The sequence below is a fragment of the Zonotrichia leucophrys genome, chromosome 12, assembly GCF_028769735.1.
Source record: "Zonotrichia leucophrys gambelii isolate GWCS_2022_RI chromosome 12, RI_Zleu_2.0, whole genome shotgun sequence".
NCBI lineage: Eukaryota > Metazoa > Chordata > Aves > Passeriformes > Passerellidae > Zonotrichia > Zonotrichia leucophrys.
The window spans coordinates 790,611-818,123 of record NC_088182.1 but is presented as its reverse complement, the minus strand read 5'-3'; the positions used below and the strand labels follow the sequence as shown (position 1 = coordinate 818,123).

The following is a 27,513-nucleotide window of genomic DNA, read 5'->3' as shown; positions in this document are numbered from 1 at the left end:
CCATGCCTGCCATCAGCACCGAGCTCCCTCCCTGTCTGCAGCCACTCTCTGCTTTCCTCAGCAATCTCAGCAGCCTCCCCAGCATGAAAAGCAAAGCGTTTTCTTTTTATGGCTCCTCAGCTCGAGCAGGTCTCAAAGCGAACCTGTGCAGTTTTGTCAGCTTCAGAAGCCTTTCTGTGAGCAGAATGCTATTGATTAAACTCTAACAGCATCTTTCACTCAGAAAGGAGCCGGGAATCACAGACATCAGAGATGGCAGAGATCTCATTTGGATGTCATTAGCGCTGAGCTGCTTTTCTGTTCAGCAGGTGAATGTGCACAGGTGTGCCAGCAGCTGCCTCTGAGTGAGCATTTCCCTGCAGCCACAGAGGGCTGGGGATGCCTGAGAGCTGCTGTGCAGCCCTGTGCTCTGCTCACTCGTGCAGGAACTGATCCCAGCCCCAGCAGCTCTCCCTGTGTCCCACCCAGCCAGGCCACGGGGATTGTGCTGCTCGTGGGGGCAAATCCAGGGGGAAAATCCTCCCCCAGCTCAGCTCTGCCTCCTGGGCCGGGCAGGGGCTGAGGTGGGGGCTGAGCTGCCCCAGGGCAGGGGGTGTCTGGGGGTCCCTACAATGGATTTGGGGCTCCCCACCATGGATTTGGGGCTCCCCAAAATGGATTTGGGGCTGCCTGGGGGTCCCTACAATGGATTTGGGGCTGCCTGGGGGTCCCTACAATGGATTTGGGGCGTCCTGGGGCTCCCCACCATGGATTTGGGCCTCCCCACCAAGGATTTGTGACTGCCTGGATCCCCCACAATGGATTTGTGACTGCCTGGGGCTCCCCACAATGGATTTGGGGGTGCCTGGGGGTCCCTACAATGGATTTGGGGCTCCCCACCATGGATTTGGGGCTGCCTGGGGTTCCCAACACAGATTTGAGGCTGTCTGGGCCTCCCCACCAAGGATTTGTGACTGCCTGGATCCCCCACAATGGATTTGTGACTGCCTGGGGCTCCCCACAATGGATTTGGGGCTCCTGACAATTGTTTTAGGGCTCCCTGGAGCCCCCACAGTGGAATGGGGGCTGTCTGGGGCTCCCCACAATGTTTTTAGGGCTCCCCACAATGGCTTTAGGGCTGCCTGGGGCTCCCCAGCTGTTTAATGGCTTTTTCCTTTGCTGTGTGTCAGTCGTGGTTTGCCCTTGCAGGGCACTGGGTGCAAACCCAAATTTCCCCACAGGGTCTGGTGTTTGAGGTGGGTCCTGGGGGGTGTCAGGCTGGCTGTGGATGCCTTGTCACATAATTTCTGGAATTGTTGCTGAAGAGGAGGAGGAGGAAGGGGGGAATTGCTGCACAGTGGTGCTTGTCTCCTGTCAGTGTGTGCAGAGGAGCTGGAATTGCTCAGCCCTGGACAGAGCCAGGCTGTGCTGGAGGTGTGTGATGCTCCCCAGGGACAGCAGAGTGTTCAGAGAGCACGTTGCACTGAAACTTGATTACAGACAGCAGCTCAGTAGTTCTGATAAAATCATTAATCTAATTCTTGTCTAATTTTTCCATTCTTCATTCACCATTACAACCATCCCACATTGCTTTCAGGCTGCTGTTGAGGCTGTGGAGGCTGATTAAATTGCAAAGCAGACTTTTAAATGAAAGGATCCATATCTGGCTGCGCTCATTATCAGCTCCAAGAAATGAAATGTGCCCTCAGTGATTGACTGTGCAGCACAGCCAGCAGGCCCTGGCAGACAAAGGGCAGGTGAGGAGGGGCAGAGCCCAGAGGTGTGCCATGTTCACAGGGTCCCAGGTGAGGGAAGGGATGAGGATCTGACTCCATGTTTCAGAAGGCTGATTTAGTATTTTATCATATATATTACATTAAAACTGTACAAAAGGAATAAAAGAAAAGGTTTCATCTGAAGGCTAGCTAAGAATAGAAAGGAAAGAATGATAACAAAAGCTTGTAGCTTGGGCCCTGTGTCTGAGCCAGCTGACTGTGATTGGCCATTAATTAGAAACAACCACGAGACCAATCCCAGATGCACCTGTTGCATTCCACAGCAGCAGATAATCAATGTTCCTGAGGCCTCTCAGCTTCTCAGGAGGAAAAATCCTAATGAAAGAGAAATCTCCTATTTTCCATAAAAGATGTCTGCTGCAGGTGGCAGAGGGGTCACTGAGCCCTGGCTGCAGCTGTGCAGGGCTGTTGGCACCCAGGGCTGTGCCAGGGCTGCTGTGCAATGCCCCCAGGCTGGCTGAGCCCACAAGCTCACAGAGCTTTTCCAGCAGCCACATCATCACCTGTGGTGCCCAGTTTGCCAGGGGCTCTGGTTCTGGGGCAGCCCCAGCCCAGAATTCACATTTCTGTCACTGCTTGGGGGGTTCAGCAGCCTCTGCCCTTGCAGCCCAAGGGAAACACTGGAAGTTGTTTTCTGGCCCAGGAACTTTCAGGCTCGTGCTTTAATTGTGCTCTGGGTTGGTGAAGTCTGCAGAAAAGCCTTTCAAGGGCAATGCTGAGTTCTCTCCTTGCATGAGTGATCCACAAGACAAGCTCCTTTCCACTTCCTTGCTTTCTGCTTTTCTCTTTTCATGAGATTTGGGGAGGTTTTGAATTAGCAGAAAAGAAAAAGGGTGGAGAGTGGTTTGGCACATGTACAGTCACTGATGGACAGAGACAGCTCTGCCATAACAGCATCCAATAATGATCTGAATAAAGAAAAGGTAATTAAATCCACACACTCCTAAAACTTTATTTTCACATATGTCTGAAAAGTTGTGAATGCCTCCTGGAGTCAAACTGGCACTAAAGATGTTTCCAGCAGTATTTGAAATAGAAAATGCAAACCACAGCTCTTACCTGTGTTTCTTAACATGTAATTGTTATTTATTCTGCACATATAGAGATGTATAACTCGGTAGCTTTACATAATCATCTTCTGGCTGGTGTTAATTGAATTAGTCATGCTCTTGGAATGCTAAAAAGATTTGCCTGTGGGAATTTCTCTTCAGTTGTGAGTCAACAGTCAATTCTCTGGATTTTGTTTTAGTCAGTGGCTCTTTATTAGAATAAACAAGATTACTGGCAGGGAAATGTTCTGTGTGCTGGCTTTGAAGGGAGGAGGGGGAGTGCCCAGGTGAGGATGGAGGTGAGCAGGGCTGGGGCACAGGGATGGTTCCTGTGGGGCTGGGGAGGATGATGATGGCCCTTGGGAGGATAATTGTTGCTTTGGTTTTTTAAGATTTTCTAAGCCTTCTGCTGTTGACACTCATGTAGCGAACTTTCTCACACATTTTCTGTAAAAAACTCATTGTTTTGCATCCTTTTATGGAGGAGGAGAGAGTTGATGGACTGTTGGTGTGTCCAGTGTCGTTGGAGAGGTGGCACTGTCACCCTCCAATCCACTGCCACTTTTGGAAATCTATAAATGTTGGAGTCAGAAATAAACTTCTCTTTTTCTTTACTTTGAGAGCAGTGGTGTGAGCCTGTGTTCTTTTGTGTGTTACAGCAACAGATGATGATGTCCCTGGGGAGGATGATGATGATGATGATGTTCCTGGGGAGGATGCTGCAGGATGAAGCTGGGAAATGCCAGTTTGACCAAGGGAGCTCTGGGGCACTGTGGGCAGCTTTTGTACCTTTTCAGGCCAGGTGTGACTCAGCCAAACCACCCAAGGGGATTTATTTGTGGCCTGCTGGTTTCAGGCTGTGTGCAGGCGCTGCTGGATCCCAGGGAGAGGAGAGTGAGAATGAGATCCCAGAAAGGAAAACAAGCTCTGTCTGGGCAGGGTTGATTCAGGACAGTTAAAGGATACAGAATAATAGGAAAAAGGGATGCAGCTGCCATCCTATCTCCCCATGCTGGGTTCTTCTGCTAAGCTGGTGTCCATGGGCAGGAGAGAGGCAGAAATTCCAGTCCCAGGCCAGCTCTGGGTTCTGCAGCTCCCTGGTGCCATCTGAGTGTAGAGCAGCAGGATTTATGCCTTGGTGTGAAATAATCAGACCCTTTTGCGTTGCTGGGCCCTTCTGTTGAGAAATGAACAGATCTGTGAGTTTGCCTGGCGAATTGGACGAGCCTGGGACGTTTGTTCCAATTTGGTTTTTATAGCTCTGGAGGGACACGGTGACCAAGCAAGGCACAGACATTTCCATTTATGTTCTCCAAAAATAGTGGGAGGCAGCATGTGCTTCTGTACCAGAGGGATTATGTAGGTCAGCCTGCTTCTGAACCTGTTATTAAAAGTGACATGGCCAAAGAAAAATCAACAGAAAATACAAGGAGCTTTGAGTGAGAGCATCACGGGTCCCCAGTGTGTGTTCCATCCCCAGAGGGTTCCAGTGCTCACACTGTGCTTTCCTCACCCCTCCTGAACACCCTCCACCAAATGGGGCTGCTGAAAACCCCAGCTGCCATTCACCTGAAACAAAGAGATGTGGGAAAGTGGCATGAAAATGGATAACTGCCATAATGCCCGTCATTTGCGGGAAATTCAGTGTGATTTTTGTGAATTATCTTTCATTTTCCTCGATGGCTGGGCTTGGAAGACCTCTGCAGCCTTTGGAAAATGTTCTGCCTTTTCTGAGAGCACTCAGGAGCTTGGAGGGGTGGTGGGGCTGTGGGAGCCCTGGCAGCAGGGTCGGGCTGGGGATGCAGGGCTGGGATCAGGGCAGGGGTGTGGAGGTGTTTGCAGGGGTCCCAGGATGAGGGAAGAGATGAGAATCTTGACTCCGTGTTTCAGAAGGCTGATTTATTATTTTATATTTTATGATATATATTATATTAAAAGAAAATGATATATTAGAACTATACTAAAAGAATAGAAGAAAGGATTTCATCAGAAGGCTGGCAAGGAATAGAAAGGAATTGGAATGATGACAAAAGCTTGTGACGCTGAGAGTCTGAGCCAGCTGACTGTGATTGTCCATTAATTAGAAACAACCACATGGACCAATCACAGATGCACCTGTTGCATTCCACTGCAGCAGATAACCATTGTTTTTCTTTTCCTCTGAGGCTTCTCAGGAGAAAAATCCTGGCAAAAGGGATTTTTCATAAAATATCATGGCGATACAGGGGTGAGCGCAGGGATGAAGGCAGAGCAGCTCCTCTCATCTGGGACCACTCGTGGGCAAAGGGGGCTGCTTGGATGGGCAGCTAGAGCAGCATAGAAACCATTCAGGAATTGTCAGGACCTGCTGGAGTTTGGAGCTGTAATTCCATGATTTCCAAGCTCATGAGGCACTGTTGGTGTCCCCAGCTCTCTGAGGAACAGCAGCCTCTGCTCTGGGCCAGCCCCAGGTGCCACAGAGGAATGGCACCATCCAGCCCCAAATTCCACAAGGGATGGCACCATGCAGCCCCTCCCTGCCCCACTGAGAGATTAATTAGTGTCACACACATCCACACCTTAACGAGCCAATTCTGGCCACTTCCCTCTCCATCATGTTGGGTTTTCCCCCCCAGATTTCTCTCTCCTGATTTTGTGTTGCTCATCCTAATTTGCCATGGAAACAGGAGAGCTCTGCATTTTATTTCCAGCACATCTTCTGTCCAGACAGGGTAGAACTGGCTGCACCAACCACCACTTTTCAGATGATTGGAGATCCTTGATATGAAATTACGGGTGTTTTGCTATTTAAGTTTGAGTTCTGTTTCTGTCAAATGAAGGGAGAGAGAGCCAGAGAGAAAATTTGTCTGCAGCCAAGATGAAATCCTCCCTGAAATGAGGAGCACAAGTGGCACCTGCAGTAAAATCTCTGGGACTGAACCCATCCAAGCCCTCCAGGGGCAGGGGCTGACCCTGGGAGTCATTTCCAGCTGTTAGCAGCTGGGTAATTGCACTGCACTCCTGTTCCAGCTGGCAGGCAAAAATCCAGACACAGCCACTAGAATGTGGAAGTGACTGCCACCAGGTTCAACCTTTTCACCTTGGACAACCTCATGATAAATTGAAAGTGATTCAGGACTTCTCAGGCTCTGAGCTGGAGCCTAAAAAGGGTTTGCTTTTTACTTACTCTAATGGATTTGCCTCTTTTTTTTTTAAATCTATTTTAAAGCTTTTACATTTTTTCCCAAGGAAATAATTTCTGCTGGTGCAGGGACATGGCAAACACTGTGTAGCAGCCAGGTCAGGCATGGCAACAAGGAGCAAACCCCTGGCACAGAGAGGTGCAGGTGGGCTCCAGGAGGGTTTGTGGGGTTGGGAAGTGGTTTTGTTGGACATCCATCCATCCTTCCATCCTTCCATCCTTCCATCCACTCATTATAGGGGAATAGACTATAAGAAAATAAAGATAGTGTAGAAAGTAATCTCACTCCTAAAGAGCTGCAGCTGGGGCAGTTATCAAAGATTAGGGACAGACCTGACTTTAACAGGGCACAGCTGTACCCAATGAGAAGAAGATGCTATAAAGAGTAGGTTGGCTGATTGAGAAGGGAACTGGAGTCAGTGGCTGCTTTGTGAAGGAGAAACAGTCAGAGCTCTGAGGAGCTGCCCACCAGAAGCACCAAGCAGGTATGCCTGTTTTCTCCTCCCTGGTTTAGTTTTTCTCTCTAAAGCAGAGTGGAAAAAATAACTAGTTTTTCTCTCTAGTTATTTTTTCCACTCTGCTTTAGTTTTTCTCTCCAGTTAGTCTTTCCTCTCTGGTTTCCTTTCTGTCCCTCCCCAGTTTCAGCAGCAATCCCAAGCAGTGCCTCACTGTGTGACCCTGCAGGTTTGAAGCACACACTCCATCCCTGCTCTGGGCTCTGGCTGTCCAGGGGAATCTCAGCCCACCCCCAAGGCAGAGCTGGGGCAGGGGTTGCTGTGCCCATAGAGGTGTGAGGGCATTGCCAGGGCAGCATTTCAGCACCCCTGGGCAGGCATGGCATGGCATGGGCTGTGCTCAAGGAGGTGTTCTCTCTCCTTTGATCCTCCCTCTCCTGAATTTCCCCTGGGTTTTGTGCCTCCTGTCTCTGTGCAGAGCAGCCACTGCCCCTGGGAGGGCTCAGCCCTGAGTGCCCCAGCCCTGCTCCCCTCTCCCAGCACCTGCCCCAGGTGGCCCTGTCTGGTGGAGCAGGGGCTGGTTCTGTGCCTGCTGCTCCGTGAGAGCCGATGGCCCTGCGCTGTCTCTGCCCCTGCCTCTAGACATTTAATGTGCAAGTGCAGCTCTCTGCTCTGTTTTAGGTGTTAGTGGTGCCTTCAGCTGTGGCAGGGGAAGCACACAACCCTGAACTCCATGTTTTGGTAGGTAAAAAGTGCTTCCATTTCTCTTTCTACCATTGCTGAAATGCTTTGATTTCTTTTTGGAGAAGAATCCCTGGGTTTTCACATGCTGGAGCTCAGACTGCAGCAAGCTGTGCATCTCCAAGCTGGTGTGTTGGCTGGCTGCTCAATTAGTAGGAAAGTTCCGTGCTAGTAATTAACAGGGATCTACCCAAAAAAGAGATGTCTCCTTGGCAATGCAACTTTTCTGGGGAAAAATAAAAAATATTGCATGAGAGGCTGAGGGAACTGCTCCAGATTTGCTTCCAGGATCTGTAAATCAGGCAGAGGATTTACATGTTCTGCTGTTTCAGCTGGAATTCGCCTCCTCCATCAGATTATTTTAGCATTTTGTGGATAGCACTAATTAAAATTTATCATCAAAGTAGCTGTAGTTTTAATAGGACTCTTCCCAGTGCTGGAGGAATCCAGTTTACATTTAAAATCTTGACTGAGGGAGCAGGGCTCCTCCAGTCTTTGAAAACAGAAAATCAGGATTCTCCATGAGTGCTGTGCTGTGCTCTGGCCATTCCAGGGGTGCTGCAGCTGTGGGGTGGCCCCAGGGGCACCCAGTGCCTGCCCCACACATCCTGGGTGGGTCTGGGGCAGCCCTGGGGCTCCAGCCTGGATTTTTGTGGGTGGCAGTTCCCATTCTGGGGCATTTCAAACACGAGCAGCTCAGGGGCTCTGTGGTGTTCCCAGGGTTTAATGAATACTGGGTTCGTGATGTCCATTGTGTGTTCCAAGGACTCTCCAGGTGACAGAAACCAACAGCTTGCTGGGGTTTTTTTGCATTTTCTGTGTTTGCAGAGTGGAGGAATTTGGGGAGCTGTGCTGCCCTGTGCCATGGGGCTCTCACCTCACGCTGGCAGAGCTCCTTCCCTCTCCCTGCCTTTGGGAAGGGGCAAAACCCAGCTCCTGACCTTCCTTCCCTGCTCCTTTATCCTCAGCCCTGCTCCTCCCCAGGTGTCACCTCCTGTCCCCTCCCACCTCCCCAGGTGCCACCTTCCATCCCATCTGCACACCTCTACCTCCCCTGGTGCCACCTTCCATCCCATCTCCCTCCTCCATCTCCAGCCCCAGCTGGCAGCAGCAGCAGCTCCTCCATTCCCATTATTTGAATATTTGAATATTTGCAGTGTCTGGCTGCTGCTGGTTATCGCCGTGTCCCGGGAGATGGCAGGAGAGGCTGTGTGGGAGGGTGTTTAAAAGCTTATCTTTAAAGCCATGATGTTTTGTGATTTAAGAATTAAGTGTGGATTAACAAATGGAGCAGTGACTCTGTCTGGGGAATGGGGATTGGAGAGGGAAGAGCGTGACTCCACAAATGGCTCCGTCCCATCCAGGGCAGCTCTGGGCTGTGCAGGGGCTGCCCCCAGCTCTGGCAGCTGTGCAGGCACCTTAATTAAAAACATTTATTTCTCCAAAATGAGGAGTCTGCACAACAACTGAAGGCCAGTGGATTAAACAAGGCTCGCTGGAATCCTGTGGATATTCTGCTTTTATTTTCCATAAAATATGTCTGTGACACCCATCTGGGTTTGAGAGCCCTGTGGATGTGGCTCCTGGGGACAGGGCAGTGCTGGCCTGGGCTGAGAAGGGTTAATGAATGCTGGGTTTGTGATGTCCATGGTGAGTCCTAAGGACTCTGCAGGTGACAGTCTGGAGGGGATTTTGCATTTTCTGTGTTTGCAGAGTGGAGGAGTTTGGGGAGCTGTGCTGCCCTGAGCCTCCCCAGCTGGATCCTGATCCTGGAGGGCTTTTCCAGATGGATCCTGATCCCACAGGGCTTTTCCAGCCCAAACCATTCCCTGATCCTGGGGTTAACAGAGTTCCCATCCAGCCATGGTTTGCCAGAGCTCTGTGGGTGTCCCAGCCCTGGGATGAGCTGCTCTGTGTGTAAGCTCTGAAAAAAAGAATTATAAATAAAAAATTCCATGTTTCCTGATAAGATAGAGGTGGTAGCAAAGCAGCTCTTCCTCAGTGCAGGTTCCCTGGGTATGCAGGCTTGGAATGCCGGGGAGGAGCTGAATCAGGGGTGCCTGAGCTGTCTCTTCACTCTCTGTTTTGGAATCAATCTCATCAGGTTCTTTTCAATATGCCATAATATTGGGAGAAATGATTAATGCAAACCTTGGGAACTGAGATGGAGCTTTGAAATTAATTTCAAATATTAAAAGTGTTAATCAAAGTGTTAATTTCCCTCACTGCCATTGCAGTAGTTTTTGCAAAGTAAAGATAACTTTGGTCATCTTTTCCGACCACAGAATGAATTAAAGATAAAGGAAGTGGATGTTTTATGTGAAATAGCAGTTAACATCTGTTTCCTCAGAAGTTACATTGGTTTAATTACTTTTCATTTGTGTAACACTCAGAACATCGTTTAAATTCCTCCATACAAGTCAAACTCTTATTAAGGGAAATGTGTTGGCCCTTGTCCGTGTTCCAGGAGGAGCTGCAGCTCCTCCCAGCCCCAGGGATGTGGGAAATGCCCTGGGGCAATGCACACTGCAGGGGCACAGAGTGACATTTCATCTGCAAATAGCAGAGGGAAATTCAGTTAAATTGGGACTGACATGAGGAGTGCCCCACAATAAGGGAAAGGGGCACATTCAGCATTATTAATTCTTCCTTATCCTGTCTTTGGCCTCTTTGGTCTTGTGAATCCCAGATTTCCTGGTTTTTTTCTGATTTTTCCTGATAATTTTCTGATTATCTTGCCCTATCAAGATTCTGCAAAAACCCCCTTCTTTGTGGCATAGAAATTATAGATAGATAGATAGATAGGAGGCCATGACCTCCTTTCTGGCGCATTAATTTTTTGATTCTCCAAAGTTCTTGCTGTAAAGTGAATTTCCTGGGGTTTATTCTGGGTGTGGCACAGTGCAGCTCCTCCTGTCCCAGGTCTGGGTGCCCAGTTCATGCAATCAGGGCTGCAGCACCAGGGAAATGGAGGCTTTAAAGGCTGATGGGGTTTTTGGGAGCTTTTAGGGCCCTGTGGGGTTCCCTGGAGGGATGGTTCCTGCAGCAATCCCTGCTCAGTTAAACTCTCTGGGCACTCTGGATATTATTGGCAGATATTTCACATATTGGCAGATATTTCACAGGTCCCTCGAGTCCAGCCCCAATGATCTGCAATCCCTGTCTGTGATGGGCTGTCCTTCTGTGGAAGGCAGCCAGTGAAGGGCTCTGTGCTGGGTCACTCAGGAATATCCACATTCCATCTCTCCTGGGGGAGAACTGAGCACGTGAACAGGGGCTGGGAGAGACCCCAGAGCCCCCCAGTGCCACCCTGGCATGGCAGAGACCCCTTCACTGTGCCAGGCTGCTCTGAGCCCCCCCAGTGCCACCCTGGCATGGCAGGGGCCCCTTCACTGTGCCAGGCTGCTCTGAGCCCCCCCAGGTCCCTGTCCCAGCCCCTGTGCCCAGGTGAGTCCCAGGTGGGTGCTGGTGCCTGCTGGGATCCCACAGGAGATGTTCCATCAGGTAAGGCACTGCTGGGGTCACTCCTGGCCTGCCTTCCCACAGCTTGCTCCTGTCTCCTTTTCCAGCCTCTGTGGCAGAGCTCCATGGGGTGGAGAGGCTCAGGGCTGGGCTGGGCTGTGCCAGGCTGCAGGAGTGGTTTTATTGAGCTGTATTGCATTTTTAGTGCTCATTTGAGAGAGGGCCATTAAGGCTCAGCGAGTACATTAAGAACATTACTCCAGTGTGAAGGAGATGGGGATTATGAGAAGGACTAGCAAAGACCAAGGAGTTACAGAGCTCTGGTTCTATTTTCCATTTCCCTGTGTGAGGGCTGGGGACACAGCCTGTTCCAGCATTCCCAGCTTTGCTGAATGAGCCCATTTGGGGTCCCAGGAGAGCGGGGGTCACTGTGGGAGCTCCCAGCAGTGACCCTGGGTGTGAGTCTGGAGGGAAATGTGCTGCAGCAAGGGAGGAGTGACCCAAAACCCAGGAGGGACCCCCCAAACCTGGTCTGGTACTGCAGGGATCCCAGGGTGGGGTGGTCACAGAAAGCTCCAGCTCTCAGCCCTATCTGGATCTTCGCTCTGTGGCCTCGTTCCCTGATCTGTGGCAGAGCCTTTGTGAGCCTGGCTCTGGGCTCCTGGAGGAATTTTGTCATGCTGTCAGTGCTGCTCTCTTCTTGGGTGGAAAAACGAGGAAACATGCTTCCTTCCAAAATTGTCTATCAAAGAGGCTTCTGCTCGCTGCCCTCCCACGGAGCTGTCTCACAGGTCCTGGCTGCTCTGTGCATTTGTCACTCTCTGAAGAGGTGACAAGCCTCTGCCTGCCCTGACACCAGCAGCCACAGCAGAGCCATTATCTGGGAGCAGCTGAAATGCCACGTTCCCTCCCTGAGAAAAAAGGGACTGGGGAGCTGGGAATGCTCCAACCTGGAGCTAGAAAAGCTCCATCATGACGGACCATTCTGTGCTCACAGGCTGGAAGGATTCATTATCCAGAGGTGGCATCCTTACTGCTGGGGGGAGGACAAATATCCTGCAGGAGCAGCCCAGCACTGAGGAGCTTCTGATCCCCAGCAGCTCCTGATCTTGATCCCCAACATCTTCTGATTCTCCCGATACCCAGCATTCTCTGATCCCCAGCAGCTCCTGTGTCTGAACTGGGCTCTCTCTCTGCTCCTGGTTGCTGGAAGCAGTGAAGGACAGGGCTCACACATAAATGCAGGTGTGCAGCTCAGGAGCTCCCTGTCCTGGGCCTTCCAGACAAAACAGGGGATGGTTCATCAGGGAATGGTTCCTCCATTGAGGGGTTTGTTCTTGGCTCCCTGCGCTCCCATCTCCTTCCAAGGGGTCCCATTTCCTTGTCAGGGGGATCCCAGAGCCCTCCTGAGCAGGGCTCTGCCCAGGCCAGTCCTGGGATCACTCCTGACACAGAGCTCACCAACAAAAGGCATTTCAATGTTCTATTTTCTATTGCTTTTTCCTGCCTGGCTGCACTCTGTGGCTCCAATGCACCTTTGCAGCAGATTTTAGGAAGCCAAAAGCTCCTAAATCCCTCCTGCAGCTGAGCCTGCTCTCACCCGAGGCTCCCAGGCACAGGCAGCTCCTTCTCCTTCCACTCTGTCTCACAAACAGAGCTTTCCTACATCTCTCAAAGTCATCTTACACCGCTCTTGTGATTTAATTTAGTGTTCCCAAGGAGAGTCTTAATTTTTTGTATATTACTGGAGTTTAACTGCCATAATAAAGGACAATTTTGAGGTGATAAAACACACCAGGAATGTCATTAAATATGCAGCAAAGGTCTGACACAATGGAATTAAGCATTAATGAATAACATGCTAGAAATATTAGTCTTCCATATTAGTTTAGGTGTTCTGTTGTTGGGTTGTGATGAGGGCTAATGGGAAAAAAATGAAACAATAAACAAAATTAGTGAAAATGAAATTTCCAAGTGATTCAGTAGCTTCTTCATGTGCAGAAAGTTTCTAAGTTAAAGCTGTTGGGTATCCACGGGGATCCTTTTCCTTGGATAAATTGTTGTCATTCCATGTGTTAATGTAATTTCATTATTGGTGCACTTTCCATTTTTACAATTGAATTACCATGCTATGGAGATGTAATTTAAAGCCGAGCCCATCTGCAGATCAGGGCAGTTGTAAACTTCTTTTAGTGCCACAAGCAAGGACTTGGTGGCTCCTGGCAGGAGGGTGAGCATTCCTGGGGAGCAGGAATTCATTGTTCTAGGAGGGAACAAGCAGCCAATGCAGAGCTCATCAGGACTCTGGTTTAGGACAGAGCTGCCGTTTCTGGATCTCTCTGCCAGCCCTGTTTTAACTCGGAGTTCCTTTTCCTTGAGGCTCCTGCACGTTGTGAGCTGATTTGGCCTCTCTGTGCATTATTTCCCCTGCAGGGTGGTGCTCCATGGCCAGGGTGTTCCATTTCCCAGAGCTCTGGGTTTGGGTGGCAGCAGAATGACCCAGCCCCTCCCAGCTCCCTCTGAGCCTGCCTTGCTCTGCTTTCACTGCGGGACATCAATCTATAAAATCAATTTGTAAAATCAATTTATTGCCATTTCTGGAGGGGCAGGAGCTTTTCCGTCCCTCAGCTCATTCCCACAGACTGGAATTGCTTTGGGGTGCTGTAAATGGCAAACTCACCATGCTGCTCAGTGTGTCAGGATTTCCATCCTTGGCTCTGGAGGCTTTGGTGGGTTTGCCATGCTGTGAATGCTGCTCAGTGTGTCAGGATTTCCATCCTTTGCCTTTGGAGGGTTGGGTGGGTTTCCGTGCTGTGATGTGTCATGTACAGATTTCCTCCTTGCCTTGAGGAGGTTTGGGGGGTTGTGTTCAGGTGTTTTGTACACCTTTCCGCGAGGAGTTTGGGGCAGCCGCAGCTGCATCTCAGGACTATAAAATGGTATTTTGTCGTTCTGGCTCTTTGGGATGTGATTGTGCTTTGTCAGGGAGCTCTCCTCAGTTGTGCTGCCCAGGTTTTCCCAAGGGAGGATCCTGACTTCTTTACACTCTGTTTTCAGCATTACTGTACAGGTTTCTCACCTGCAGAATACAGGAGGTTTACAAGTCAAATCCACTGCAGCTCATAAATTGGATATGCAGAGAATGGCAGGAAATGCCAGAATGAGCAGTGGGACAGAAAATGTGTCGAAATGGGAAAAACCTCCTGTGTGCTTTGGGGTTTATTTCAGTTTTCCCCCAGTTAATTCCCCTCCTTTGGCTCCCCCAAACTCCAGTTAAAGTGTTTGACTGATTTATTTCCCCTTGTATCAGGGGGTCTTGCCTGTTGGAGCATCCTGGGGCCACCTGGCAGGGTCTGTGAGGGATCAGAGCTCTCCTGCACTTGGAGACTTTTCATTTGTATTGTTTTAATTTTTATTTACTTTACAGAGTCTTAGTACCATCTGTACTAAACCTGAGCTCTTCTCACCCCTCCCAACACAGCATGGTTAAAATCTCCATTTTGGGGTATAAAATCTCCATTTTGGGCTGGTTCCTGTGCTGGTTGCAGTGAGGAGCTGTGCCAGGGGCTTTCCTGTTGTTCCCAGAGCTCTGATAAACACCCCAGAGGCAGCTCCTGGCAGCTGCTAATTTTAAAGGAACAAATTAATCAAATTAATTGAGAGTTCCTTTTAATAATCATCAGCACCAACATAGCTTTGTGACGTGATGTTTTCAGCGCTGCCAAAAGCGATTCTCCCCAAAAGGGGATCTCTGCAGATAAATCAGCTGAAAAAGTGCTCAATTGTCTCTTTTGCTACCTGATAATCCAATTAAGTGGCGATAAGGAAAACAGCTCGTGCAGCATTCCAGGGCAGCAGAATAGTGTGGTGAGTGTTGTGCAGAGCCCAAACAGCAGCCAGCTGTGGGTATCCATGGATACTGGAGCAGCACTGCACTGGTTGTTAGCTCTGGGATCCCAAACCTGGGCTGCTGGGTGTCTGCACAGAGCCTGGGGCTCTGCCTGCCAGGGCACAGCTCAGGGCTGGCAGGAGCTGTGGGAATCCACAGAATCAGAGGGTTTGGGAAAGCTGCAACAGGCAGGCCCCAGAGACAGCAGAACTGTGAGCAGAGCTAAGCAGCAGCCATGAGGTTGGTCAGCAGAAAAGGTATTTAAACTGTAGAAAGGCAAGGACAAATGGAACAATGGTCTGTGCATTAACGCTTGTCTAGAATAACTCCCTAAGCTACAGAAAAGTTTATCTAGCAAGATATTAGGAAGTTCTAAGCTTAATAATGGAGCTGTGTGCGTTGTGTTTTAAGGCTTACAAGCAGGTATTGTGTTTGAAATAAGCAAGCATTGTTTAACCAAAAGTACTTGTGCTTATAGTGGTTGGATAGAGCTACTGTCAATACAGAATATATACTACACAGATATAAATACTGTCAATGGGCTTTTGCTTTGTGGCATTGGTCAAAAACCTTATAAAGTGAGTTGTGACATTGAGTTCTGTGTCTGCTGCCTGGGATGTGAGCTGGTGTCATCTTCCCATTGCCATAACCATGGAATGAGGCTGATGCTGGAAAATCCAACAGCTCAAGGCAGTTCCCAGCAGTCCTGGCCTGTTTGGGATTTGTACAGAGACCCTGGCTGGTGATAGGAGCAGCCAGGGCCGGGCTCAGGGATGGCAGGGGCAGCCAGGGCAGGGCTCAGGGCACAGCTCAGGCTCTGCTGTGTCCACAGCCCCTGTGCTCCCTGCTGGTTTGGGTTCTGGCAGCCCCCTGATCTCTGTGCCAAGCTCTGACACAGCACTGGCATCCCCAGAGGGCTCAGGCCATGGATCTCACTCTGGGCAGGGATGGGTGGGTGACCCACTCTGGGTAGGTGGGCCCTGACTGTCTGGGGTGGATGGACCCTTCATCCCAGCAGCCTGAATGTTGGTGGGTTCATGGTGTGGGACGCACAAATCCCATCCATAATGGTTTGGGTTGGGAGGCACCTTAAGGATCTTCTTGTCCCACACTTCCTGCCGTGGTGGGCTTCTCCCAGCCCTGTCCAGCCTGTCCTGGCACACCCTCAGGGGCAGCCCCAGCTGCTCTGGATGTGTCAGAGCAGCCCCAGCTCGCTCCTGGGGTGTCTCTGGCTCCCAGCTCTCCTCCCTTGCCAGGCACTTTGTGCAGCCTGGAGCATTTGTCACTTCTCCGGGCCACCAGGGGTAATGAATCACTGCAGAGATCCTGTGACAGGATCCTGAATTTGCAGCTTTCATGTTTTTCCCACCTAATTCCCTCGGAGGTTTTTCCCTTGGAAGTGCTGTGAATTAAGCTGACACTCTCAATAACTGTGCACATGTTTCCTGTTGTGCTGGAATGTGGGATGAGGATGTGGAAGCTGAACTTACTCCCCTGTGCCTTTTGGACAGCAGGCACCCAATTCCCCGGGCACCCTGCTTGCCAAGGGGTGACACAGGGCACACTGGTGTTTGCCGTTTATCCCTATTCCTCCTGCCATTTATCCCAAATTCCCCTGAGCAGGGCTGGTGCCAAGGCCAGCAGGGCCCCATGGCATCTGCTCCTTTTGGGAAAGCTCAAACTGTGTGATCCCTGCCAAGTGGGACAATTTGGGAGAGCTGGACAGCACTGCTCGTGCCCTTGGGTTCATTCTGTCTCATTCTCGCTGGGGAAAGCAGAGCATGTAAAACTGGTCAGGTTCTGAACTCGCTGGCACTGAGACTTTCAGTCTTCATTTAAAATGAGTTTATTTTTAAAGCTCAGCGGTGTTTGCTTTTAAAGGGGAAAAGAAAGGTTGCACAAAGTCCAGGTTGTGATAATTGCAAAACAAAATGTTTTATGTGAGTCAGAGTAAAACTTGGGGGTTTTTATTCTCCTTTATTCTCTTCCAGCCTTTCCTGTTCACTGTTTCCCTCCTCCCCATGGAACAATGGTTTTGTTCCAGTGAGCCTTTGGAGCAGCTGGCCCGGCAGAGCTCCTTTGCCTTCAGGCAGCTGCAGCTCAGCTTCTCTCTCACAAACCAGGGAAAACAAGGCTGGCCTGCCTTGTGAGGGGCTCAGGGACGGCACAGGAGCTGGGTTTCACATTTCCAAGCAGCAGTTTGCTTTTCCCTGCTTCTCTCTGGGTCTGCTTTGCCCTGGGATGAGGAGGATGCTCCAGGTCTTGAGCCTCCTCCTCCTCCGGGTCCTTCACCCTCCAACTCCTTCTCCAGTGCTTCAATTACAGGACTTTTAAAGCTGGGTTCTAAAGCCTATCTGTGAATCTCCCCCTTGTCCTGCTGCCTTTTAATTAACTCATCTCCACTGCTGGTTTTTATTAAGAGCTCTGGTACGTTATTAATTAACGCTCTGTGCACTGTGGTGAGCAGGTTGGTATCAAAGATGCTGTAAAAGATGAAAGTGATTACTGCTGAGAAACAAAGTAATTAAGGCAAAAGTTGTGTTTTCATCTGCCAGCAACAACCAGAATGTCAGTGGAGATGGGGAATGGGATTTTTAAGTTTTTAACTTTTTTTTAAACAGACTAGACAGCTGTAGTACAGGAACTGTGCTAAAAGTGGGCATTTTTGGTCTGGCTGACGGTACCTGTGGCTGTGCTGATGCTCTTTGCTGTGTTCTCTGGGTGTTTGAGAAATCTCTCTCACAGACTTTGAGGTTTCACTGCTTGTGTCTGTCCATCTGTTTGGGGGTGGGCCCTTGAAGGAATAGAGATTTTCCTGCACAGTGTGGGCTTTGCCAGTATCTCAGCTTTGGCTGTTCCCATTCCATGTAAGTGATTGCAGTGGAAGCATTTTCCCCCAGTAGCCCTCAAGGTGCAAAATCAAAAAGAATCTCAGCCCTTCACTGAGATAAACCTGCCCAGTACTGTCAGCACCTTCTGCCTCTCAGCCCGTTGTTTTGGGGTTTATTCATCAGTTCAGGCTCGTTCAGCTTGCTGTTGTCTCCTGTTTTAATTCCTTTTCGTCCTTCCACTGCCCATTTCTTTGCTTGTTTTGCTGTTCTGCAGTGGGTTGGGCACAGTCTGTGTAACCCCTGAGCCCCCAGCCGTGCAGGCAGTGCTGTCAGAGCAGGAATTGCGTGGATCCCTCTGGATCTGACCCTGGGTGCTGGAAGGGCAGTGATCCCTGGGGGAGCTCCTCCCTCCCAGGCTCCCTTTGGGCCGTGCCTTCCCCACTGCTGGGCTCTGTGACAGTTCCCTGTCCCCCCCTGAGGGTCCCTTTGTGCTCTGCCCTGGCACAGGTGGGCTCTGCATCGCCCAGTCCCTGAAGATCCCCCAGGAGCGCAAGGACAAGAGCATTGACTTCGACCGCATCATCCGGCAGCTGCTGGAGACGCCCAACGCCAGGGCCATCGTCATCTTCGCCCACGACGAGGACATCAGGTGAGCCTGGACCCTTCCTGGGCCAGGGAATGGTCTGTGCTGGGAATCACATTGGATCTGGGGAGCTGGGAATGGGGGGAGCACCAGGCACTGCTGCCATGTGGGATATGGGGAGCTGGAAATGGGGGGAAACACCGAACGCCAGGGCCATTGTCATCTTCACCAAGACGAGGACATCAGGTGAGCCTGGGCCAGGGAAAGGTCTGTGCTGGGAATCACAGGGGATATGGGCAGCTGGGAATGGGGGGAGCACCAGGCACTGCTGCAATGTTGGATATGGGCAGCTGGGAATGGGGAGAGAACCAGGCACTGCTGCTTCTGGCTCATGGGTGCCCGAAATGGGAACCAGGACCTGGGAGCTTTTCCTGGAGCTTTTCCAAGCTCCTGTTGGGTGGCAGAGCTGACCTTTCCTCTCAGAGGAATTGCAACCACGCCCCCCTCTGCAGGCTCGTTCTACTTGGTGTAATTCATTAATTCAGTCTGGTTTATGGCAAATGAAAGTTAATAGTGATAAAGTGACTTGGATGCTCAAGGTTAAACCACATGGAATGGGCTCATAAAATAACACAAAGAATGTTTTCTATTTCATTATTCGCTTGCGTATTCTGGGTCCAGAATTTGAAATTGGCTTAAAATTGTGGTGGAATTATCAGTTGCTGAGAGGCCTGGTCCCACAAAACGAGACAAAAAGAATTCTGGGAAAAGTTTCAGTAAAGTCAATGGGGAAACTCTAAGTTTTAGTAGAATCAATAATTCAGTTGTGGGATCTTGGGTGATTTTAAAGAGAATGGATCATGGGACGGTTTGGGTTGGGAAGGACCTTTGGAGATCACCCAGTCCCATCCTTCCCTGGGATCAGAGCCCTGGTGATACCGAGTGTCCCAAAGCCCTGAGCTCTGCTGGGGTCAGGAATGTGCTGCTCCTCCTCATCACAGCCCAGTCAGGCTGGAGGAGACCCCTGAGGCCAAGGGGGGCAGCCCCTGTGCCAGTGCCATTCCCTGTGCCAGTGTCACCCCCGTGCCAGTACTGCCCCTGTGCCAGTGCCACCCCATTCCCTGGAGCATCCCCTATGTCAGTGCCACCCCGATGCCAACGCCCATTCCCTGTAGCATCCTCTGTGCCAGTGCCACCCCATTCCCTGGAGCAGCCCCTGTGCCAGTACCACCCCTGTGCCAGTGGGACCCCGTTCCTTGGAGCCCCATGGCAGTGCCCCTGATGCCAACCCCCCATTCCCTGTAGCATCCCCTATGTCAGTGCCCCCGATGCCAACGCCCCGTTCCCTGGAGCATCCCCCGTCAGTGCCCCCGGTGCCAACCCCGCTCTCTCCGCAGGCAGATCCTGGCAGCAGCCAAGAGGGCAGACCAGGTGGGCCATTTCCTGTGGGTGGGCTCCGACACCTGGGGCTCCAAGGTGAGCCCGCTGCTGCAGCAGGAGGACGTGGCCGAGGGAGCCATCACCATCCTGCCCAAGAGAGCCACCATCGAGGGTAAGAGACCTTTCCTACTGAACAACTAAAACTTCATTCTTCCATCACTGGTTTCCGTTTAAACTCAGCTTAACTTATATTTCAGATCAAGCACTATGTTTATCCATATTGCTGTGTGCTTCAGAAATAGCCACATCTGTACAGATGTGTGTGTATAGTGAATTTTGGGAAGCTGGTTTTGCTGAACCCCTTTCTTTCTCAGCTTCCCTTTGTGCTCCCCAGTGTTTGTAATCTGATCTCACCTCAGTTTGTTAATCCTGCTGTGCTAAAGATGCTTCAGCATCCACATGGCTTCCTCTGGGCGAGGTTGGTCAGGGTCTGTGTTCTCTGGAAGAAAAGTTATTTCCAGGGGAGGCACTGAGAAACCCAACTGCTCTGCTGGCCCAGTCCTCCAACACACTGCCCACATTAAAATGGGTTCTGGTGCCTCCACTCCCTGGAAAACCAAACATTTGCATTTTTCCTGCGCCTGCTCTCCCTGCTCATCAGTTATTCCTCTCAGGTAGATCATCTGCTTCATTCTTTTACATTTTTAGCCCCCCGAGGCACTCTTGGATGTTATTTCTCCGTAAATACAGAAAGTTGACAGACAATGAAGTGGTTTGTTTCTGAAAAGCAGGATATTTTAATAAGCTTTTCCCACTGTCTGTATTCATCCCTGAGGGTTTCTGACACAGAACCCAAAATTCTGTCAACAGTACACAGAAACAAAAACTTCCCACGTTTGTTTGTTTTAAAATATTTTCCTTTTATGTTACGCATTAAACCCCTGATGGGAAGCACGAGGGGGTTTTGGAGGCAGTGAGTGAGGATGGCAGAGTGGGAGAGTTCAGGTGTACAAAGTCAGTTGAATTGGAGGTATGAATATCTGTGTATTTGGTGTACCTGCAAAAATATTGTGGAGCCTGCAAAAACATTTATGGAGCCTGCAAATATCTCCTGGTTCGGTGGGGAAGTGCCTGGGTGCATTTTGCACGTGGGCTAGGGGATTGCTGTGGTGCCTAAAGTGCATTTTGCCTACAAATGTGTGTGCCTGAGGTGTCCTTCAGGACAGACACAGCTTGGGGTCTGTGTGTTCCAGAAGGGCTGGGCAGGGTGAGGGGTCCCTGTGAGAGTGGGAGCTGTGCTGGGCACACTGAGGGGTCCCCTGGGCAGGGTGAGGTGTCCCTGGGCAGAGCAGGGGGCTCAGGCTGCTCCTGCCCATGCAGGGGCTCAGGCTGCTCCTGCCCTCCCCAGCCCCATCCAGCTGTCCCCAATGCCATCTGCATGTGCCATCTGCTCCTGCTGCCAGGGCCTGGGGGGCTCAGAGCTCATCCCAGCACTGCTGGAGGCTGTTCTGGTTCCCTTTCTGGCCTTTGAGTTTCATTTGGCCACAGGGCCTCACGCAGCTCATAAACTCAAACACTCACTGCACAGAAAAAAATGCATTTTTTAAATTGTTCCCCACCCCCAGCAGTGAGTTCAAGCCAAAATCCAGGTGTGACGTGCAGGTGTGCTGTGCTTTTACAGCTCTGCACACAGGTTCCAGCTGGTGCTCCTGCTTTCCTGCCACTGGGATGTCCCAGCCTGTCACTCCAGAGGGGCCCCAAGTGTTTGGTATTTGTAGGATCAGGCCCCAGATCCACAGTTATTTGTCTTGGTACTTGATGTCACTCTTGGGACAGAATTTCCTTTGCCACGGTCCCACGGGGGGGATTTAGGAAATCATTAGATGAACTGAATTCATTCATCTTAAGTCAGTCTTAATATAGCCTGATTGTGTTTGATGTAATTATGCTGAAAGGATGAAGTTGCATTTTATTTGCATAATTGCAGTAGACAGTGAGCCAGAGGAGTGCACATGAAAGAGGAATCAGGTGGGGAACAACTCCAGAGCCAGCCCAGCCAGGTACAGGGAACTGGAGAGGCTTGAGAGGCTTTCAGAGGAGAAAGAGGAGATTGCATTTATTTATATATTTGTTTGTTTGATTGTTCAGCAGCTGTGAACAGCTGTGGCAGCAGGATGATTCTCTGATGCTGGACCCTGCTCCTTGGTGCTCTGAGTGGGTCCTCCTGACCCCAGAGGAGATTCCTGTAGGGGGACAGAATATAAGAAAATAAAGATAGTGTAGAGAGTAATCTCACCCCTGAGGAGCTGCAGCTGGGGCAGTTATCAAAGATTAGGGACAGACCTGACTTTAACAGGGCACAGCTGTACCCAGTGAGAAGGAGATGCTATAAAAGAGTGGGGTGGTGTTGAGAAGGGAACTGGAGTCAGTGGCTGCTTTGTGAAGGAGAAACAGTCAGAGCTCTGAGGAGATGCCCATGAGAAACACCAGGAAGGTATGGAACCTTTGTGAAACCATGGAACACCTGGGATAAGGCGACAACAGATTCCCCAGCCTCACCCTGAGTCCCAGAAGTTGTTTTAAGCTCATCTGGGAGGGATGTGCTCACCTCCTCCCCTCTCTGGTCCCTGCCCTTTGCTGGGCAGGGGTTTTGTGGGGCTGGGCAGGGTTTTTGTGGGGCTGGTGGGGGTTTGTGGGGCTGGGCAGTCCCAGCAGGGCTGCACTGGGCCCTGCAGAGCTCTGGGTTCCTCTCCTGTTTTCCCCTGCCCTCCCTCAGCAGTGAGTGTGCTCTGGCTGCATGGACTGCAGCCCCAGGGAGGGGAGCAGCTGGATAAGAGGGTAGGACAGAGATTTGAGCTGAATTATTTACAAAGTCTGGCAAAAGCTTTGCTGATGTGGAGAAAAGCAGTCTTTGCTGTCTGAGCTCAGAACTGCTGTAACTGAGCACTGGGATTCAGATGGATTTCACATTAATGGTTCATTCCAGAGCCTGGGGATGGGGCTGGAGTTTGGGAAGCTCTGGGCAAGCAGGCTGAGGGATAGCTCAGATCCAGCACAGGGATGAGCCTGTATATTTAAAAATTCAAAACTGCAAACCAACAAAACTGTCCCAGGAATTCTCAGTTGTTTGTCTTCCAAAGAGATTTGAATCCCATTTTGTTTTCATTTCCACCAAGAGCTGCTTTGCTCCTTTTTTATTTGGGCGGTATGAACTTGGAAAAAGCAATGAAAGAGTGGTGACTTAAGCAAAACTGAGAATGAAATTCTCTCCTTGTTTATGGCTCTGAAGTGTTTTACTCTCACAGCCCCTGAGTGCCAGAGGAAGGAGCTCAGGGTTCATTTTTCCCTGGAATATTCCCTGGGAATGATGTGCTGCCCTCAGCCCTTCCTGCCTCTCCTCATGGGAGCAGGAGGCCAGAGTTTATTGCATAATAATACTTGTAAAAACTTCCCTTTGCGTTCCTTCTGTTTGTTTACAGCCTGGTGCAGGCTCTTTTCCAGCTCCCTGTTGTTCTGCAGCTCTTTCTGTGTCCCTGGGGCGTGAGCCGTGTGCTGGGAGAGGAGCTGGGCTGGAAGGATGTGGCTGCAGGGGCTGTGCTGGGGAGGATGCTGGAATTGCTGTGAATAATGATGAGGCCTAATTAGGGCCCGTGGTGTGGTGCCCCAGTGCCCATGGCACCGGCATGGCACAGGAGCAGCCCCAGCTCCTCTGTGGCTGGGCAGGGGTGACACTGGGCTGGTGCCACAGTGCCACCTCCCTGGGCTCTCAGTGCTGGTGCCCTCTCCAGTTTCCTTCCTGTGCCACCTCCCCAGGCTCCCTGAGCTCTCAGTGCTCATTCCCTCTCCAGTTCCTTCCTCTGCCCCCAGTGCCATCTCCCTGAGCTTTCAGTGCTCATTCCCTCTCCAGTTTCCTTCCTCTGCCCCCAGTGCCACCTCCTTGAGCTGTCAGTGCTGATTTTTTCTCCAGTTCCTTCCTCTGGGTGCCCCCAGTGCCCCCCTGTGCCAGGAGCCCTCAGTCCCCTCGCTGGGTCACAGAGGATGGAGCCCAGATGTGGAGCAGAAATCCTTCTCATCCTCCTTTCCACCTTTGGTTTCCTGCTTCTCTGTTTAGTTACTGCTTCCCAGAGCGTGAATTTCCAAAGGAGAACATTCCAGATCCAATGGGATGAGTTGGTTTTTGGGGGCTTTGGGCAGGTTTATTGCCCCAAAGCCAGGAGGAGGTGAAGCCGCCAGAGCTGGGGCTGCTCTGCTGCCATGGGGGCCTTATGCAGAGCTTTGGGCTCTGGCACAGCAGCTTTCAGGGACACAGCCCTGCCTCTGGGGTTTGTCTTTGCCACCCTTGCAAAGCTTGCACTGAGCACCTCACTCACCCAAGCACAAATGATTCAGTCCAACACTGCAGTGATTTCGTTTCATGGGATCCAGTTGGTTTGCTTACCTAAAATTCTGAAATCCAAACACACCTGAACTGTCTTTGACCTCCCTGGAATTTCAATGATATTTTTAGTTGTGGCAGTCATTTGAAATGCTGATGTGTCAGTCCCAAAGAGGGAATACTTGTCTCGAGTATTGCCACTTGAAATTTTGGGAAGCCACACAGATGTTCATCTCCTCATTATGGAAATAATGTATTTGGTTAATGTGTTGGTGTGAAGAGAGGGGAATACAAATTATCTTGCAACTTGAGGGGTTTGGTTCAGTTTTCAGTGAGTTGAGGTTGCTCAGTGGGGAGAGAAAGCTCTGGGGAGATCTCAGAGATCCTGACCTGAAAGGGGTTGCAGGAGGGCTGGGGAGGGATTTTCTACAGGAACAGGGGGGACTGGACAAGGGAATGAGGAGGGGAGGTTCAGATGGGATTTTGGGAATGAGGAATTGTTCCTGGCAAGGTGGGCAGCCCTGGCACAGCTGTGGCTGCCCCCGGATCCCTGGCAGTGCCCAAGGCCAGGCTGGACACTGGGGTTGGAGCTCCTGGGACAGTGGGAGGGGTCCCTGCCATGGCTGGGGTGGCACTGGGTGGGATTTGGGGTCCCTTCCCATTTTATTGTAACTCTTTATTATGAGTGTAACTCTGGAGGTTCAGTGCAGCCAGGCTGGGCAGAGCAGCCCCTTGCATTTGCATTTTATCTTAATTCTGTATTGCAATTTTAACCTGTTGAGCGTCCCCAGGAGCTGCTGCAATCTCTGCATCCCAGCAGAGAGGGATCTCTGTATTTTCACCCTGATTTAAATTATGCAGTGAGTGACTGCAGTTTAGCTGCTTTTAAGGAGAGGCTCAAGCGTTTTGTCAGTGGCTGCTGAGCAGGGGGAAAAGCACTCTCATGTTCTGCATTTTGACCTCCTGCATCTCAGCTTTTGCTGCTCTGCATTATTAAAATGGAACAGGCCATCTGTGGAGCAGCTGCTGCTGAAAGACTGGGGAGCTGGAGCTTGGGAAACCGGTGGGAAGGAACATCCAGTGGGTTGGGAGGGACCCCAAATCCCACCCAGGGCCACCCTGCCAGGGCAGGGACACCTCCCACTGTCCCAAGCTGATATGCAGCCTGGCCTTGGGCACTGCCAGGGGTCCAGGGCAGCCACAGCTGCTCTGTTATTTGCTCAACAGCTTTCAGCTCATCTTCAGCTGTGAGGAAAAGGGGTTTTTCACAGATAAATGTCCTGGCAAAACAAATTGCCCATTTCCAGCAAGAGGGCAGCTGGAAAGGAAGAATTCCTGGCAGGGTTCTGCTCCAGGAGGTGTTGCTAGAGCTGCCTGGGAATGGAAATGCAGAGACAAACCCAGGGCTTGTGCTGCTGGTGTTGTGCACACGGGAGCTCCCAGGGAATGAGAGGTGCCTGAGGGCTGTGGGATGCAGAATAAGGAGCAATAACAGCCTGGTGTGTGAGCCTTTCCCTGCCAGGGCTGCCCAGCCAGCACTGGCTGAGATCTCACCTCAGCTGGGTCCTGTTGTACTGTGGGAATGAGGGCACAGCCAAAATCAATCTGTCTGTCTGTCTGTCTAATTTACCTATCCATTTATCATCTATCTATTTATCTCTCTGTATCTCTCTGTATCTCTCTGTATCTCTCTGTAATCTGTCTATCCATCTATCTAATCTCTCTCTCTATCTATCTCTCTATTTCCCCATCAGAACAGCCCAAAATCCCACGTCTGCCCTGAGTGGAACTCCCTCTGTACCTGATTTATGTCACGGATATAAAAGTCAGATGCGGCACCACCTGAAATACCCCTTTGCACAGTTACAGTCTGCAATTATTGAAAAAGAAAACAGCTGCAAAGCACTTTCATGGCGTGATGGAAGTTAATGAAATCATTTCTTTTATGGCCTTTTTACTGAGCAAGAAGGTTAAAATAATATCTGTAGACTGTCACACCTCACAGTGTGTGGCTGGGCAGCAGCAGAAAATCTGCAGAGAGACTTGCTGTCCTAAAATTGATGCTGTCATTCCCCACCTAATGCTTTTATCCCAGATGTAATGCCAGTAAATGACACTGCTTTGGGTTAAATGCTAGGGAAATTGGAAAAGTGTTTGAGTAGCTGCTTTCAGCTCATTTGGCATCAATAATTATAGCAGGTGATGATTTACTGTGTGGGTAAATAACTGGCTGTCAGTAGTGTGGACATCCTTGGGACTAAATAGAGGAGTAAAAATATCACAAAGTGATCCCATCCCTGCTCCAGTGAAATTGGGTCAATATGTTGGATTTGCTCTCACCTGGGCTGCCAATGAGAGCACTCGAGGCACATGGCAAATGCACCGGGTCAATAATTTTGTGGTTTAATTAGGCTTAATGATTTTCCTTATTAAATAAGCCCTGAGGCCCTGACGCCCCTTGTGACACGTGGAGGGGATGGTTTGTGGTTTGTGCTGGTGCAGTGGCCGAGCAGGGTTTATTTCCTGGCTCTGCTGAGCATCCCTGCTGGTGCTGTCCCTGACCTGGACTCAGGCTTTGGGATCCTGTCCCTGTCCCTCACCTGGATGTCCCCAGCTCCTCCCAGGCTTTGGGATCCTGTCCCTGTCCCCCCTTCAGCTCCCCCTTTTTCCCCTCTGTCTCATCACAATGTGGTCCATGTACGTACTTATCCCGTGGGGGAAAATAAATGAACCCTTTAGGTAGTATCATCTTTCTATGTGTAAAAATAATGATTTAATCAAATCACAGTGATTTGAAGTAATAAGAGATTCATTGTAATTTGGAAAATCTCATAAAGGAACTATTTATATCTCTTAGAGGTATTTGCTGAAAAAGTGATTTGCTGAAGTATGAAATATGGGGAGCGTTGGGGAATCGCTAAATCTTGTCACAGCAGTGCAGTGCCTGGTCACGAGCAGGGCTGAGAAGTGATGATTCCTGCTCTTGCATTTCAGCATTCAGTGGGTTTTGTTGGGTCGTGGAACCCCAGAGCCCCTGAGCCCAGCAGGCTCAGCTCTGTGTGGGTGAGCTCCCTGTGTGTTTCAGGTCAGAAAGGTGAAGCACAGCCCCAGGTGTGTGGTTAGAACGTTTGCCTTGTTCACCTGAGCGTTTTTGGGTCAGGCTCGTTCCAAACAAGGCTCTGAAATGAGAGAAGCATTTGAGATTCCCACTGGCACAGGTGGACCTGCAGGACCAGCCCTGTGGGACGTTTGGGGACAGTCCTGGCTGCTGAAATCACCCCTGGCAGTGTCCCAGGGAAGGGCTGGAGCAACCTGGGCAGGGGAAGGTGTCCCTGCCATGGCAGGGTGGGATTTAGGGTGGGATTTAGGCTCCTTCCAGCCCAAACCACCCCAAATTCCTGCTCCCAGGCTGGGAAGGAGGGCAGGGTCTGGGGGTTCTCCAGGACCTTGGCTCCAGGAGCAGCATTCCCAGGAATGGAATGCACTGCAGGAGAGGGGCTGCACAGGGCTTTGTCCAGGAGTGCCCAGGGCTTTGTCCAGGGCTTTGTCCAGCCCTGAACCCTCCCACTGTCACCCCCCCCCACTTGTCCCAGTCAATAGGAGAGAATGGTAAAAAATGTTCCCTTTTTAATAGGGATCCATATTCCCGCCTGTGAATGCAGAGGGATCATTAAAGCAATCAATGGGAATGTTATTATTTGTTATTAAATCTGTAAAGGTTCAGAGTAATTCATATGGAATTCTATTACAGTTTTATCAGGACTCATTGATTTTGCATTATTAAGTTATAGA

The 27,513-nt window shown here is 50.5% G+C and overlaps 1 protein-coding gene and 1 long non-coding RNA gene across 6 annotated transcripts in view; both read left to right on the top strand.

Annotated features, from left to right (window-relative positions):
* Positions 1-27,513, top strand: part of GRM7 (glutamate metabotropic receptor 7) — a 157,802-nt gene that overhangs the window by 72,893 nt on the left and 57,396 nt on the right. For all 4 annotated transcript variants that reach the window (XR_010441855.1, XM_064724457.1, XM_064724458.1 and 1 more), the window contains exons 3-4: positions 17,891-18,032; positions 19,364-19,518. Coding sequence is in view for 3 of the 4 variants with exons in the window: in XM_064724457.1 (XP_064580527.1) it covers positions 17,891-18,032; positions 19,364-19,518 (297 nt within the window). In the remaining variant the exon portion in view is untranslated. The remainder of the gene's footprint in view (positions 1-17,890; positions 18,033-19,363; positions 19,519-27,513) is intronic.
* On the top strand, positions 6,293-13,359 carry LOC135453422 (uncharacterized). Of its 2 annotated transcripts, none has more exons than XR_010441857.1 (3): positions 6,293-6,490; positions 7,142-7,201; positions 13,097-13,359. It is a non-coding gene; the product is annotated as an uncharacterized LOC135453422 (long non-coding RNA). The 2 variants fall into 2 exon arrangements; XR_010441856.1 differs by lacking the exon at positions 13,097-13,359 and adding an exon at positions 11,661-12,331.